The sequence below is a fragment of the Chiloscyllium plagiosum genome, unplaced genomic scaffold (genome assembly GCF_037043375.1).
Source record: "Chiloscyllium plagiosum isolate Xiang-an unplaced genomic scaffold, Cpla_swu_hap1 HiC_scaffold_13, whole genome shotgun sequence".
Lineage (NCBI taxonomy): Eukaryota > Metazoa > Chordata > Chondrichthyes > Orectolobiformes > Hemiscylliidae > Chiloscyllium > Chiloscyllium plagiosum.
This window is the reverse complement of record NW_028270151.1, coordinates 14135796-14148398: the sequence shown is the minus strand read 5'-3', so window position 1 is coordinate 14148398 and position 12603 is coordinate 14135796. Positions and strand designations below refer to the sequence as shown.

At 43.2% G+C, this 12603-nt stretch overlaps 1 protein-coding gene across 2 annotated transcripts in view; it reads left to right on the top strand.

Moving 5' to 3' along the window:
• The first annotated feature begins 2502 nt into the window (after window positions 1-2502).
• LOC122556207 (profilin-2-like) overlaps window positions 2503-12603 on the top strand; it is a 61510-nt gene continuing 51409 nt past the window's right edge. The window contains exon 1 of one of the 2 annotated variants that reach the window (XM_043702759.2): window positions 2503-3029. In XM_043702759.2, the coding sequence (XP_043558694.1) occupies window positions 2898-3029 (132 nt within the window). In that variant the 5' untranslated portion in view covers window positions 2503-2897. The remainder of the gene's footprint in view (window positions 3030-12603) is intronic. The other variant, XM_087993333.1, reaches the window with a different exon arrangement.

Genomic DNA, 12603 nt, shown 5'->3' with positions numbered 1-12603 from the left:
CCTCCATTGTAAAGTTAGAAGTGGAGATGTTCATTGATCATTGCACAATTTTCAGCAACATTCACAACTCTTCAGGTGCTGAAGCAGTCCATGTTCAATTGCAAGAAGATTTGGACAACATCCAGGTTTCGACTGTCAAGTGGCAAGCAACGTTCATGCTACAGTGATGTCAGGCTCAGGCAATGACCATCCCCAACCAGAGACATTCTAACCACGGCCCAGAATGGTAAGATACTGTAGAAAGTTGCATGCATAGCCCAGACCATCACAGAAGTCAACCTTTCATCCATGGACTCCATTTCCACTTCTTGTTGCCCAGTCAAGGCTGCCAATTTCATCAAAGACTCCTCCCACCACAGAATGCTCTCTTCCATCATAAGACCATAAGACATAGGAGCGGAAGTAAGGTCATTCGGCCCATCGGGTCCACTCCGCCATTCAATCACGGCTGATGGGCATTTCAACTCCACTTACCCGCATTCTCCCCGTAGCCCTTAATTCCTTGTGACATCAAGAATTTATCAATTTCTGCCTTGAAGACATTTAGCGTCCCAGCCTCCACTGCACTCTGCGGCAATGAATTCCACGGGCCCACCACTCTCTGGCTGAAGAAATGTCTCCGCATTTCTGTTCTGAATTTACCCCCTCTAATTCTAAGGCTGTGTCCATGGTCCTAGTCTCCTCACCTAACGGAAACAATTTCTTAGCGTCCACCCTCTCCAAGCCATGTATTATCTTGTAAGTTTCTATTAGATCTCCCCTTAATCTTCTAAACTCCAATGAATACAATCCTAGGATCCTCAGCCATTCCACATATGTTAGACCTACCATTCCAGGGATCATCCGTGTGAATCTCTGCTGGACACGCCCCAGTGCCAGTATGTCCTTCCTGAGGTGTGGGGACCAAAACTGGACACAGTACTCCAAATTGAGCCTAACCAGAGCTTGGTTCTGGATTAGTGGTGCTGGAAGAGCACAGCAGTTCAGGCAGCATCCAAGGAGATTCAAAATCGATGTTTCGGGCAAAAGCCCTTCATCAGGAAGGCTGATGAAGGGCATTCCTGATGAAGGGCTTTTGCCTGAAATGTTGATTTCGAAGCGCCTTGGATGCTGCCTGAACTGCTGTGCTCTTCCAGCATCACTAATCCAGAATCTGGTTTCCAGCATCTACCGTCATTGTTTTTACCTAACCAGAGCTTTATAAAGTCTCAGTAGCACAATGGAGCTTTTATATTCCAACCCTCTTGAGAGAAATGACAACATTGCATTCACTTTCTTAATCACGGACTCAACCTGCATGTTTACCTTTAGAGAATCCTCAACTAGCACTCCCTGATCCCTCTGTACTTTGGTTTTATGAATTTTTTCACCGTTTAGAAAGTAGTCCATGCTTGTATTCTTTTTTCCAAAGTGCAAGACCTCGCATTTGCTCACATTGAATTCCATCAGCCATTTCCTGGACCACTCTTCCAAACTGTCTAGATCCTTCTGCAGACTCCCCACTTCTTCAGTACTATCTGCATGTCCACCTAACTTTGTATCTTCAGCAAACTTCACTAGAATGCCCCCAGTCCCTTCATCCAGATCATTAATATATAATGTGAACAGCTGCGGCCCCAACACTGAACCCTGCGGGACACTGCTTGTCACCGGCAGATGATACGGAAACTTGAACACAATACCAACAGGTACAAGAACAATGTTTTTCCCTAACCCCAAGAGACAAAATGCTGGAAAATCTCAGCAGGTCTGGCAGCATCTCGAAGGTGGGAAAAGAGCTGACGTTTGGAGTCTAACTGACCCTTTGTCAAAGCAGCTTTTTCCCCTGCTGCTATTAGACTGCTGACCCCTCTAACTTCAAATAATGTTGATCTTGCTTTGCACGAGTCCTGTGCTGCCCTAACCGTGTATGGCTCACTTTGTCTAAGCACTGCATGATCTATATGTCCTTGTTTGCTCTGATCTGCCTTTACCACAAAACTTTTCACCGCTTTTAAGTACATGTGACTACGATAAATCAAATTAAGTTAAATTCAGAACCCCGAACTGGTCCTTAAGAAAATATCTGTTGCAATTGACAATGGGTCCCCATATTTCCAAACTGCAAGGTAGCTGTTGTAATGATGAGAAGGTGCCGGTGTTGGACTGGGGTGGACAAAGTTAAGTGCTGTAAATGTAGGTTGCTGTGTTTTTCCGAGTGGAGTTAATCCGTAAGGTTCGTCGTCCTGTGCCCTTTGTAACCCTTCGGCCCACCCCCATGGCTGCTATCCTCTCGGTGGCGGGGGAGGGGGAGGGGGGATTGGAGACAGAGTGCGGCTGAGCCGGGTCGCGCGCGGCGAGGCGCGCGGGAGGGCGCGAGGATAAGTTCCTCCCTCCGTCCATCTATCCATCCATCCCCCCCCCCGCCCCCCGCTTCCTTCCTCGCGCGGCCTTGGCGGCGCGGGAGCGCGCTCCGCGTGCTGATTTCCTCGCTCCCGCTCCGCCTCATTATAACGGAGAGCTCAGTCTGCATCTCAGCCTGGAGAGTGAGTGAGTGAGCGAGCGGGCGGGCGAAGGGTGAAGAAAGAAAAGAGGTCGGGGGGTGGCTCAAAAAAAAAGGATAAGAACAACACCGAGGAGGAGAAAAAAAAAAGTTGTATAGGTTTTTAACGGGAAGCCGAAAAGAGAAATATCTCCCTTATTTTTCTTTTGAAGTTCACCCCTCTTTCTTGAAGAGAGCCATTTTTTTTATCCCCCTCCTCATCTGTGAGCTGGGAGTTTTTCTCTTTTTTTGGGGGCTAGTTACCTCTTTTTTTTTCCCCCCACCCTTTGATTTTTTTAAAAAATTATTTTCTCCTCTTTTATTATTGTTTTCTGAGTGAGGGAGATATATCTATCTCTGTGTCTTGTGTTAGACCATGTCGGGCTGGTACTGTTATGTGGAGAACCTGATGGCCGATGGAAACTGCCAGGACTCGGCCGTCGTTGGCTACACGGACGCCAAGTACGTCTGGGCAGCGGCTCCCGGAGGCACCTTCTCGGTTGTAACGGTGAGGACGAGGGAGTTTATTTTATATTCCCCTTTTTTTTTCAAGGGATGGTGGTGGAGGGGAAGGGAACGTTATTAACCTTAAATATTAAGGGGTGGTCGGGAAAATCGAACGAAGCGTTTTATTTCTAACAAAACCGATTCTTCAGTCATCGACTTCTAACGTCTTGGGGGGGGGGGGGGTGAGAAATGCAAGTGTTTATTTCCCTCGCCTGACGACCAGATTTTCTCTTCCCCCCCCCCCCCAATCATGTCCTTTGTTTTTTTTTGGATATGCAGCATTTCGAAATTTTTTCTGGGGGGGTAAAGGAGAGGTATCACCCCCCCCCCCCCTTTTAAATTTTTTTTTCTCTTCATAATCGAAAAAGGAGGGTTTATTTAACGAAAAAAAAATAATTCTGTTAAAGGAAGCCACTCTTTGGCCAGGCCCTGACCGCTAATCGTGCCGGTGTGTGCGGTTATAAAATGGCGCCGTCTCCCTCTTTCCTCCTCCCCTCCCCCCTCCACTCCCACTCCCCCCTTTCCCCCTCCCCTCCCGTCCACTCCACTCTCCCCTTTCCCCCTCCCGTCCACTCCCACTCTCCCCTTTCCCCCTCCCCTCCCCTCCCCTCCACTCCCACTCTCCCCTTTCCCCCTCCCCTCCCCTCCACTCCCACTCTCCCCTTTCCCCCCCCCCTCCCCCCCCCCCCACTCCCCCCTTTCCCCCTCCACTCCCACTCTTCCCCCCCCCCCCCCCCCCGGTGTGATCACTATTGGAGAGGTGAGGGTGGTGAAGAGAGACAACATTGAACTGTCTCCTCAAGGACCCAGAAGGCTGGGGGAAGAGGGAAGGAATATTGTTTAAAATTAAAATTGCCCTTCTACCCCTAATTATAAACACTTATGAAATGTTCTTTTGAGACTGGCTCTCTTACTAGAGGGTTAACTAATCTCGTTTGTGAAATGTTTTTTAATTCTATGCTTGCTGTTTTGCATCTAATTTAAAAAAAAATCCTTCTGATTTAAGTCAAAAGTGCATGTTTGAAATTAGAAATGTCTTTATTTTTAAATATTTATTTTGATTTTTGGTAAGAATTTTTTCCCAGTGTAAAGGCCGATTGCTGATTCTGGTAGAAAATTCTAGAAAACTTACTGTGGCCAGCCCTGTCATTCTGTCTACAACCATGGAGGTTTCCAATTTCAAATTTCTCCTTCCTAATCGTTCAAATTCAGGGTTTTCGTTATGGAAACAGCTGACAGTGCTTATCTATTTCTACAGCTTATGAATCACTGCAACATTTAAAGGGAAATATTTTAGTTTTCCTCTTTTTATATGCATCCATACCTGATCTTTCTGCAGTATTACGATGAAGGTTTTGTGTAAATAGGAGAAACTGAGATGAGCCATGGCTCTTATTCTAATTGGTGTTTCAGGGTGAATTTATGAAATTGTACTTTTTGGTGGGGGTTCTGGCAGAGGCTGTGGGTTGTGAAATTATTTCTAGAAAGTATTCTTATCTGTAACTCTAGGACTTGTGTTTGTGTTGCTGCTTAAATTTAAACTGAAATGTAAAAATTAGGCCCAATTGAGCCTGACCTTTTTTTTTGCTGAGTTTTCATCTTCACTTGTGTGCAAGAAATTGCTGTTAATCAAACTCTCTCTCTAGGAATTTTGCTTTCTAGTGTTTGTGGCTTACACATTTCTGCATCTCAATGCCAAAGTAGATTTCTTTTTCTTCCTTCCTCTTGTGGTTTTTGTGTATGAGCACTTGTTCTGATTATTCCCCCCCCCTTCCAGGCCCGTATGACATGACTATGCAGTTCAGCTTAGCTGTGGTGGGAGGGCGCAGTTTCCATGTCAGAGCAGACCTAAACTACTTTATCTGCCAAAAACAAGTGGTATGCTGAAATGAGTGGATGCGTTTTTAAACTTTATTTTTGTCAATTATATATAGGATTTTCAACTGACCCAACTCTTTTTTTTATTTTAATATTTGGAAGGATTTGCTTCAAAGAACCTTTTCAACCTGTAATAAGCAGGCTCATTGAGACTTACCCAGCTGTGAGAAGTGTCAGGATCACTTGGTCTTTGCTGTATTTGGAATGACTTAAGTGTAAATTGATTTTAAACGTCTTGTACTTGCAGGAGGACAGTTTGGAATCTGGGCTTTTCTTAGTTCAGCCAAGGATAATATTGGACTTTACTTTCCTCCTATATCTCTGGTAAACTAATGTAAGGAAGTTAGTAACATGCAAGTTACTATGAATGCATTATGAAAAACTTATGGATTTGGACTTGATTCAAGTATCATTCCAGTAAAGCTTCCAAAGATGTGGATCACTTTGCTATTTGTTTGCTTTATCTTCTCAGCTGCAGAAATCTACCTGTCGTCTCTAAGCTTTTTGTAAAAGTTCTAATTTGCACTCATCCAGGGTGTTGATATAATAAAAAGGCATCTAACCGCCTTTAAATATGTGCAAAATTTGCTTTTGTGGATAAGTTTGTTTCAATTGAAACAAACTAGCTTGATTAGAATTGTAAGTTGCAGGTTAGCCTGTGACTTTTGAACATAGAAGTTTGCCTCAACCTTGGGGTTGACTTTAAATTCGCTTAAATAGTAACTTCTGTTTACATTCTGAATCTGGGAGTGACAATGATAGTGTCATGATGGCCACTGAATGATCGGCTGTAAGCTTATCATTAATAAAATAATCACTAGTATGTTGTACTTTCTGGGAGTACTTGCAGCTTTTTTTTTACTTCCAAGTTGCTATAAATACACGATTAGTGGTGGACACAAATTGCATTCTCTCATTTAATTGTTCTCCACTTTTGCAGCTGGTAATGCTCAAAATTCTATATTGGATAAGGTGATTTATTGAAACCTATGTAGTATTGCACCAATGAAGTTGAAAGGGCAACTTATTCTCTAATGACTTGGGTTTTGTTTGCTCTTGAGGTCGTGGACTCTAGGTCGCAATAATATGTACATTTGGCACTGAAAGGATTTAACTTATTTGGTAGTCATAATGTGGAGCTGTTGGGGTTAGACACAGTTTAAAAATCTCTCAACACCAGTTTATAGTACAAATTTATTTGGAAGTACTAGCTTTGTGTGCTCCTTCATTGGGTAACTCGTGGGGCAGGATCATAAGACCATTTATAGCTATATATTTGCTATGAATTGTCTTCTGATCCTGTCCTACTCACCACCTGGAGGAGCAGCGGCGCTCTGGAAGCTATACTTCCAAATAAACCTGTTGGACTATAACCCGGTGATGTGATTTTTTTTTAGCTCCTCCTCCTTATTTGGTGTAAGACCATATGGTTAATCATAATCAGGCTTCTGTTATTTAATATTTGCTCAGGTGAAGCCATCTGGTGACTTTAAAGGCATAGTTCTCTTTTGGACGAGATGGCTAAGAAACTAGCTTTATGATATCGCTAGTTTAGTTCCATTAACTTTGATTTTTGGGAGATTTGAGTTGAGATCGCAAAGTTGCTTTCTAGTACGTTTTAAGTAGCTTAAGAATTTGTACACTTAGTTGCACAAGTAGCTAGCAACTGAGTGGTTGTTTAGCCCACTGCTAGTGTACTAAATTTCTATATTTGAATTTATAGGATGCTATAAATTAATTTTAATATCGTTAACAGGGTCACATACTCTCCTTCAATATCCTTTTCCCTGTTAAATCCCCTTACCCATCTATGCATGATTGATCCCCGTAATCTTTGTTTTGTATACACTTTTTTTTCTCTTAAGTATCTTGATTTCTTTGCAGCAGCATTGATTCCCTTTTACACCCCTTTTTTAAAAACACGTTTTTGAATGCACATTTTTTCCATTTGTCTTAATTCTTTAGCTGCCAATCTGTTCAGCACTGCTGCTTTTTAATGCCTTAAAATTGTTTCTCTTCCAGATTATTCCCCTTGTCTGTGTTTACTTTTAGTCTAATTGAACCCAAAGTGCACAGACTAACTTTGCCATTATTACCAAATCTGGCTGAACTCTGCCAAAATTGAGTATTTGGATTTGCAAAGAAATTTATTGCATCTTTTCTCCACTGTGCACTGTCGTCTTTTTAAACCTACCTCCTGTGTTCTCCACATTTCATTTTTGCCACTAGGGAATGCATATTGCTGTGATTGAGAGCAGCAGTTTAGTTGCTCTAGCCATGAGCACGCTTGATTTTGATCCTCTTTCCCAGCATTCTTTTTGAGCCTCTGAAATTTGTCTCCATTTTTTCCACTTGTTCTGTTTTTCTCCTCCTTCACTTTCGTATCACTGTCTTTTGTTGACATGGTGTTTGCAATTATTTATGGCTGTCCTTGATCCTCCTGTTTTGTTACTATAATACACTTTGTACAGTATGATCTGTACTGCATGCAAAACCAAGCTTCTTGCTATCTAGGTAAATGTGACAGTAATAAATCAAGTCCCACATCAATTTCTGCGAAATGTGTACTTCCTCATTCCACTTGCCAATTGTCCTTAGGCTTGTTTGACCTTTTGTGCGTACCCCCGTTCATTTGCTTCACTGATGTTTTCAACTGCTTAAGAACATCAACCAAACTCAAAGGTAATGTATTAAAGAATATTGTATCATATCTACATTACCACAAGTGTATAGATAAATTTAATGGGAAAGGGTTTGATTTGAATAAGCAAAGTGGTTGCAGTGAATAAATTGGGAATGGAATATTCTTCTCTTTTGGAAGAAGTAGATAGCCCTGAAAAGTAATGCACATGTTGGAGTTGGCATTGGCTTGTGAAATCACTGTACAGATTCTGTGTGAATTTAAGAAACAAAAGGCAGGAACACCTTTTATTTTATTCCCTTTATTTATCTTGAGAAAAATAGTGGAAAATGTTGCATAGTGTCATCACTCCAATGCTGTTTTAAACACACAAAACCCTCTCTAAATCATAGAATATAAAGGCAGAAAATGAAGGAATAAAGTGCCCAACTTTACTGTCCTTGAGTGTTCTGCCATGGACATGGTGGCTTGGCACAAGTCCCCTTTGCAACTCTAGCCCTCTGGAATGAACATTGCTGCACTTCACCATTTTGCTTCTACCAATTCCCTTGTGTCTTAGTCCTTGCTGCACCTCACCAATGCAGCCAAGTACTGAAGGGGTCAAACTTAACCAGCACAGCCATGAGTCTGCTTTGGGCCCACCTTGCTGACACCACTGAGTCTTGTACTGGATTTAACTCTGTTCTGCAGCAGCTGTTAATTGGTGCTAGGACTGTCTCAGTGATGCAGAAGCAGCTGGGAAATCAAACTCCACTGTTAGGAGTCTGCATTGCTGGGCCCATTTGCCACCTCTGATACTGTTGCTGCAACTGAGCTGTTCACCAAGAGATAAGGGGAATGAGAGTGGAAGAGTCCTGGGCTCAGATGTCCTACTTCACTGTCTTCTAAGCTTCCTTTATCAGCAGCAATCTGTTTTGGATCTAGTAATCCTCCAGGAGAAGAAGCAGATTTATAAATAAAAATGACATTTTTATCCTGATCATGTGTACCCTAGAACTCTGGGAAGCTGGGCCTTTTTTGCTGAGGTATTTGTATCATCGATAATCACAGGTGAGGTGCTGGCAGACTGTAGGCTGGATAGCGTGGTGCCACTATTTAAGAAGGGTGGTGAAGACAAGCCAGGGAACTATAGACTAGTGAGCCTGTCGTCGGTGGTGGGCAAGTGGAAGGGAATCCCGAGGGACAGGATGTACATGTATTTGGAAAGGCAAGAACTGATTAGGGATAGTCAACATGGCTTTGTGTTGGAAATCATGTCTCTCAAACTTGAGTTTTGAAGAAGTAAGAGGATTGAGGGCAGAGCGGTGGATGTGCTCTGTATGGATTCTAGTAAGATGTTTGACCAGGTTCCCCATTAGAGACTGGTTGGCAAGGTTAGATCTCATGGAATACAGGGAAAATAATCCATTTGGATACAGAACTGGCTCAAATGTAGAAGACGGTGGTGTGCAGGGTTGTTTTTCTTCAGACTGGAGGCCTGTGACTAGTGGAGTGCCACAAGAATCAGTACTGGCTGCTACTTAGAACATAGAACAATTGATGTGAGCATAAGAGGTATAGTTAGTAAGTTTGCAGATGACTCCAAAATTGGAGGTGTAGTGGACAGTGAAGGAGGTTATCTCAGATTACAATGGGATCTTGATTGGATGGGCCAATGGGCTGAGATGGAGTTTAATTCTGAAATGCGAGATGTTGCATTTTAGGACAGCAAATCTTAGCAGGATGTGTATGCTTAATGGTAAGGACCTTGGAGTGCACGTTCATAGATCCTTGAAAGTAGTCGCAGGTAGATAGGATAGTGAAGAAGGCATTTGGTACGCTTTCCTTTATTGGTCAGAGTAAAGAGTACAGGAATTGGGAGGTAATGTTGAGGCTGTACAGGAATTTGGTTAGGCCACTTTTGGGATCTTGCAAGCAATTCTGGTCTTCCTATTGGAAGAATGTTGTGAAACTTGAAAGGGTTCAGAAAAGGTTTAAGGATGTTGCCAGGGTTGGAGGATTTGAGCTTTAGGGAGATGTTGAATGTTTCCCTGGAACATTGGAGGCTGAGGGGTGACCTTTTTTTATAGAGGTTTATAAAATCATGAGGGGCTTGGGTAGGGTAAATAGACAAGATCTTTTCCCTGGGGTGGGGGTGTCCAGAATTAGAGGGCATAGGTTTAGGGTGAGAGGGGAAAGGTATAAAAGACTTAAGGGGCCACATTTTTCATGCAGGGTGTGGTACATGTATGGAACAATCTGCCAGAGGAAGTGGTGGAGGCTATACAACTGCAGCATTTTCAAAGGTATCTGGGTGGGTATATGAAGGGTTTGGAGGGATATGGGCTGGATGCTGGCAGGTGGGACTAGAATGGTTTGGGATATCTGGTTGGCATGGACGAATTGGACCGAAGGGTCTGTTTCTGTGCTTTGTCTCTGTGACTCTGATTACCCAATGGCTTGCATCCCATGTGTTTTGAGGAATCTGCAGAGATGATCAGAGCATTGGTTTGCATCATCTAGAATTTAGAGTTCTGGAGTGGTCTCCATGGATCAGAATGAGGTAAACATTGCCTTGTGGCTGAGGAAAGTAGAGAGAAAACGAGGAACTATAGTTGTCATTTGACATGAGGAAGTCTACTGTGGTTTTTTTAACTATAATTCAACTGTTGAATTTGTATTCTGCAATGTTGAACAGCACTTGGAAGAAGGCGGAGGGTAGCAAGGGTACATGAATTCTGGTTAGAGAAACTTCATAGCCATCAGCAGAGGTGCAGTAACTTTGTTTTTTTGACAAAAAGTTGGGCCTCTTATAGGTGGTGGAGGCAAAACCTATTTGACTACCTTACTGGTCTTGCGATTCCACCTATTGTAACTAACAGGATTTGTATTGGTGACTGCATGTGCAAAGGACTGTGTAGACCCCTTTTTTCTTTCAGTGCAAATCTGGCAGCTCAGCAAGTCTTCATGGAGCAGTAGTTGACCACACCAACTAAGTTGGAAGATTATAGACAGTATGCCAAGAGCAGCATCAGAAATATCTTTTGAGCAAACAATTTGGCAACGTATGTGACAAACACTCAACCTATGCATTAGACAAACACTGCAGTGGTGTTGTATTCTAATTGTGTGGGGTGGTGGGTAGTTATCTAACTGTTTTGAAGAGTTTCCATAAATGTCTGTGTCCCCTGGAGTGAGTGCATAAGACCAGGCATGCAACCAAATTCGGCCTAAAATGTCATCCCTGCCTCCTCCTGGGGCCCCAGCATCACAGATGAATCTTCAGCCAAATTTGACCTTGTGTTGCAGAGAAACTGTTGAATGAATTGGATATAATAAAGGTTATGGGCCTTGACAGTATTGGCTGTAGTATCTGAAGATCTCTGCTGTAGAACTAGCTGTACCTTATGCAGTTAAATACAGTTACAATTGGATATGTACCTGTCAAATTGGAAAATTGCCCAGATATCTCTCAAACTCAAAGCTAGGCAAGTCTATTCTTGATCAGCAACATTGATACCAACTCTCCCTTGTACAGTTGCTCACAGGCCCAATTAGTCTTAGGGCATTTCTGCTCCAGGCATTATTACAACCTTTGGGCAAAAGAGCTGCATTCCAGAAGAAACACTGGCCTTGACCGAGTGCAGAATGCAGTCAAGAAATTTGAGAAGCTTCCCAAATAGCCTATATGATCTTCACCATTCTTGGGATGAGGGCACTGTGGGCTCATTCAGCATTTTTGTCCATCCAAGATTGTCCAGATGGCATTAAGTTAACCATGTTGCTGTGTGCCTAGAGTCACATGTAGGTTGTGATGGAAGGAGGGGTGGGGGGGATGCCATTGTTGGATGGGGGTGGACAAAGTCTGATGGGCTTCACCTGACAAAGGAGCGGTGCTCTGAAAGCTTGTGATTTTTAAACAAAAGAAACCTGTTGGACTATAACCTGGTGTTGTGACTTCAGACATACCAGACCAGGTATGGATGGCAATTCCCTCTGTTAAACTGCGTTAGTGAACCAGATGGGTATAAGACCATAAGACATAGGAGTGGAAGTAAGGCCATTCGGCCCATCGAGTCCACTCCGCCGCTTAATCATGGCTGATGGGCATTTCAACTCCACTTACCCGCATTCTCCCCGTAGCCCTTAATTCCTTGTGACATCAAGAATTTCTCAATCTCTGCCTTGAAGACATTTAGCGTCCCAACCTCCACTGCATGCTGCGGCAATGAATTCCACAGGCCCATCACTCTCTGGCTGAAGCAATGTCTCTGCATTTCTGTTCTGAATTGACCCCCTCTAATTTTAAGGCTGTGCCCACGGGTCCTAGTCTCCCCGCCGAACGGAAACAATTTCTTGGCATCCACCCTTTCCAAGCCATGTATTATCTTGTTTCTATTAGATCTCCTCTTAACCTTCGAAGCTACAATGAGTACAATCCCCGGATCCTCAGCCGTTCCTCATGTTAGACCTACCATTCCAGGGATCATCCGTGTGAATCTCTGGACACGTGCCAATATGGCAATTTCGCTCCAGTGCCAGTATAAGCTTCAATCTGCAATTGGAGAGGGTACAATCTGAAGTGACAATATTTCTGTTGAATAAAAGGAACTATGGAGCTATGAGGGAGGAGCTGGCCAAAGTTCAGTGGTGCAATACCTTAGCAGGGATGACAGTGGAGGAACAAGGGTGGATATTTCTGTGTATAATGCAGAAGTTGCAGGATCAGTTCATTCCAAAAAGGAAGAAAGATCCAAGGAGGTGGCTCGAGAAATCGTGGATCGTGTTGGTGATTTATTTTCCAGAGTTCGATAGATTCGGCATCGGTTCCTGTGGATTGGAGGGTGGCTAATGTTGTACCACTTTTTTTTTAAGAAAGGTGGGAGAGAGAAAGCAGGAAATGTATAGACCAGTTAGTCTGACCTCAGTGGTGGGAAAGATGCTGGAGTCTAATGTAAAGGATGAAATTACGACACATCTGGATAGTAGTAACAGGATTGGTCAGAGTCAGTATGGATTTATGAAGGGGAAATCATGCTTGACTAATCTTCTGGAATTTGTTGAGGATGTAACTCTG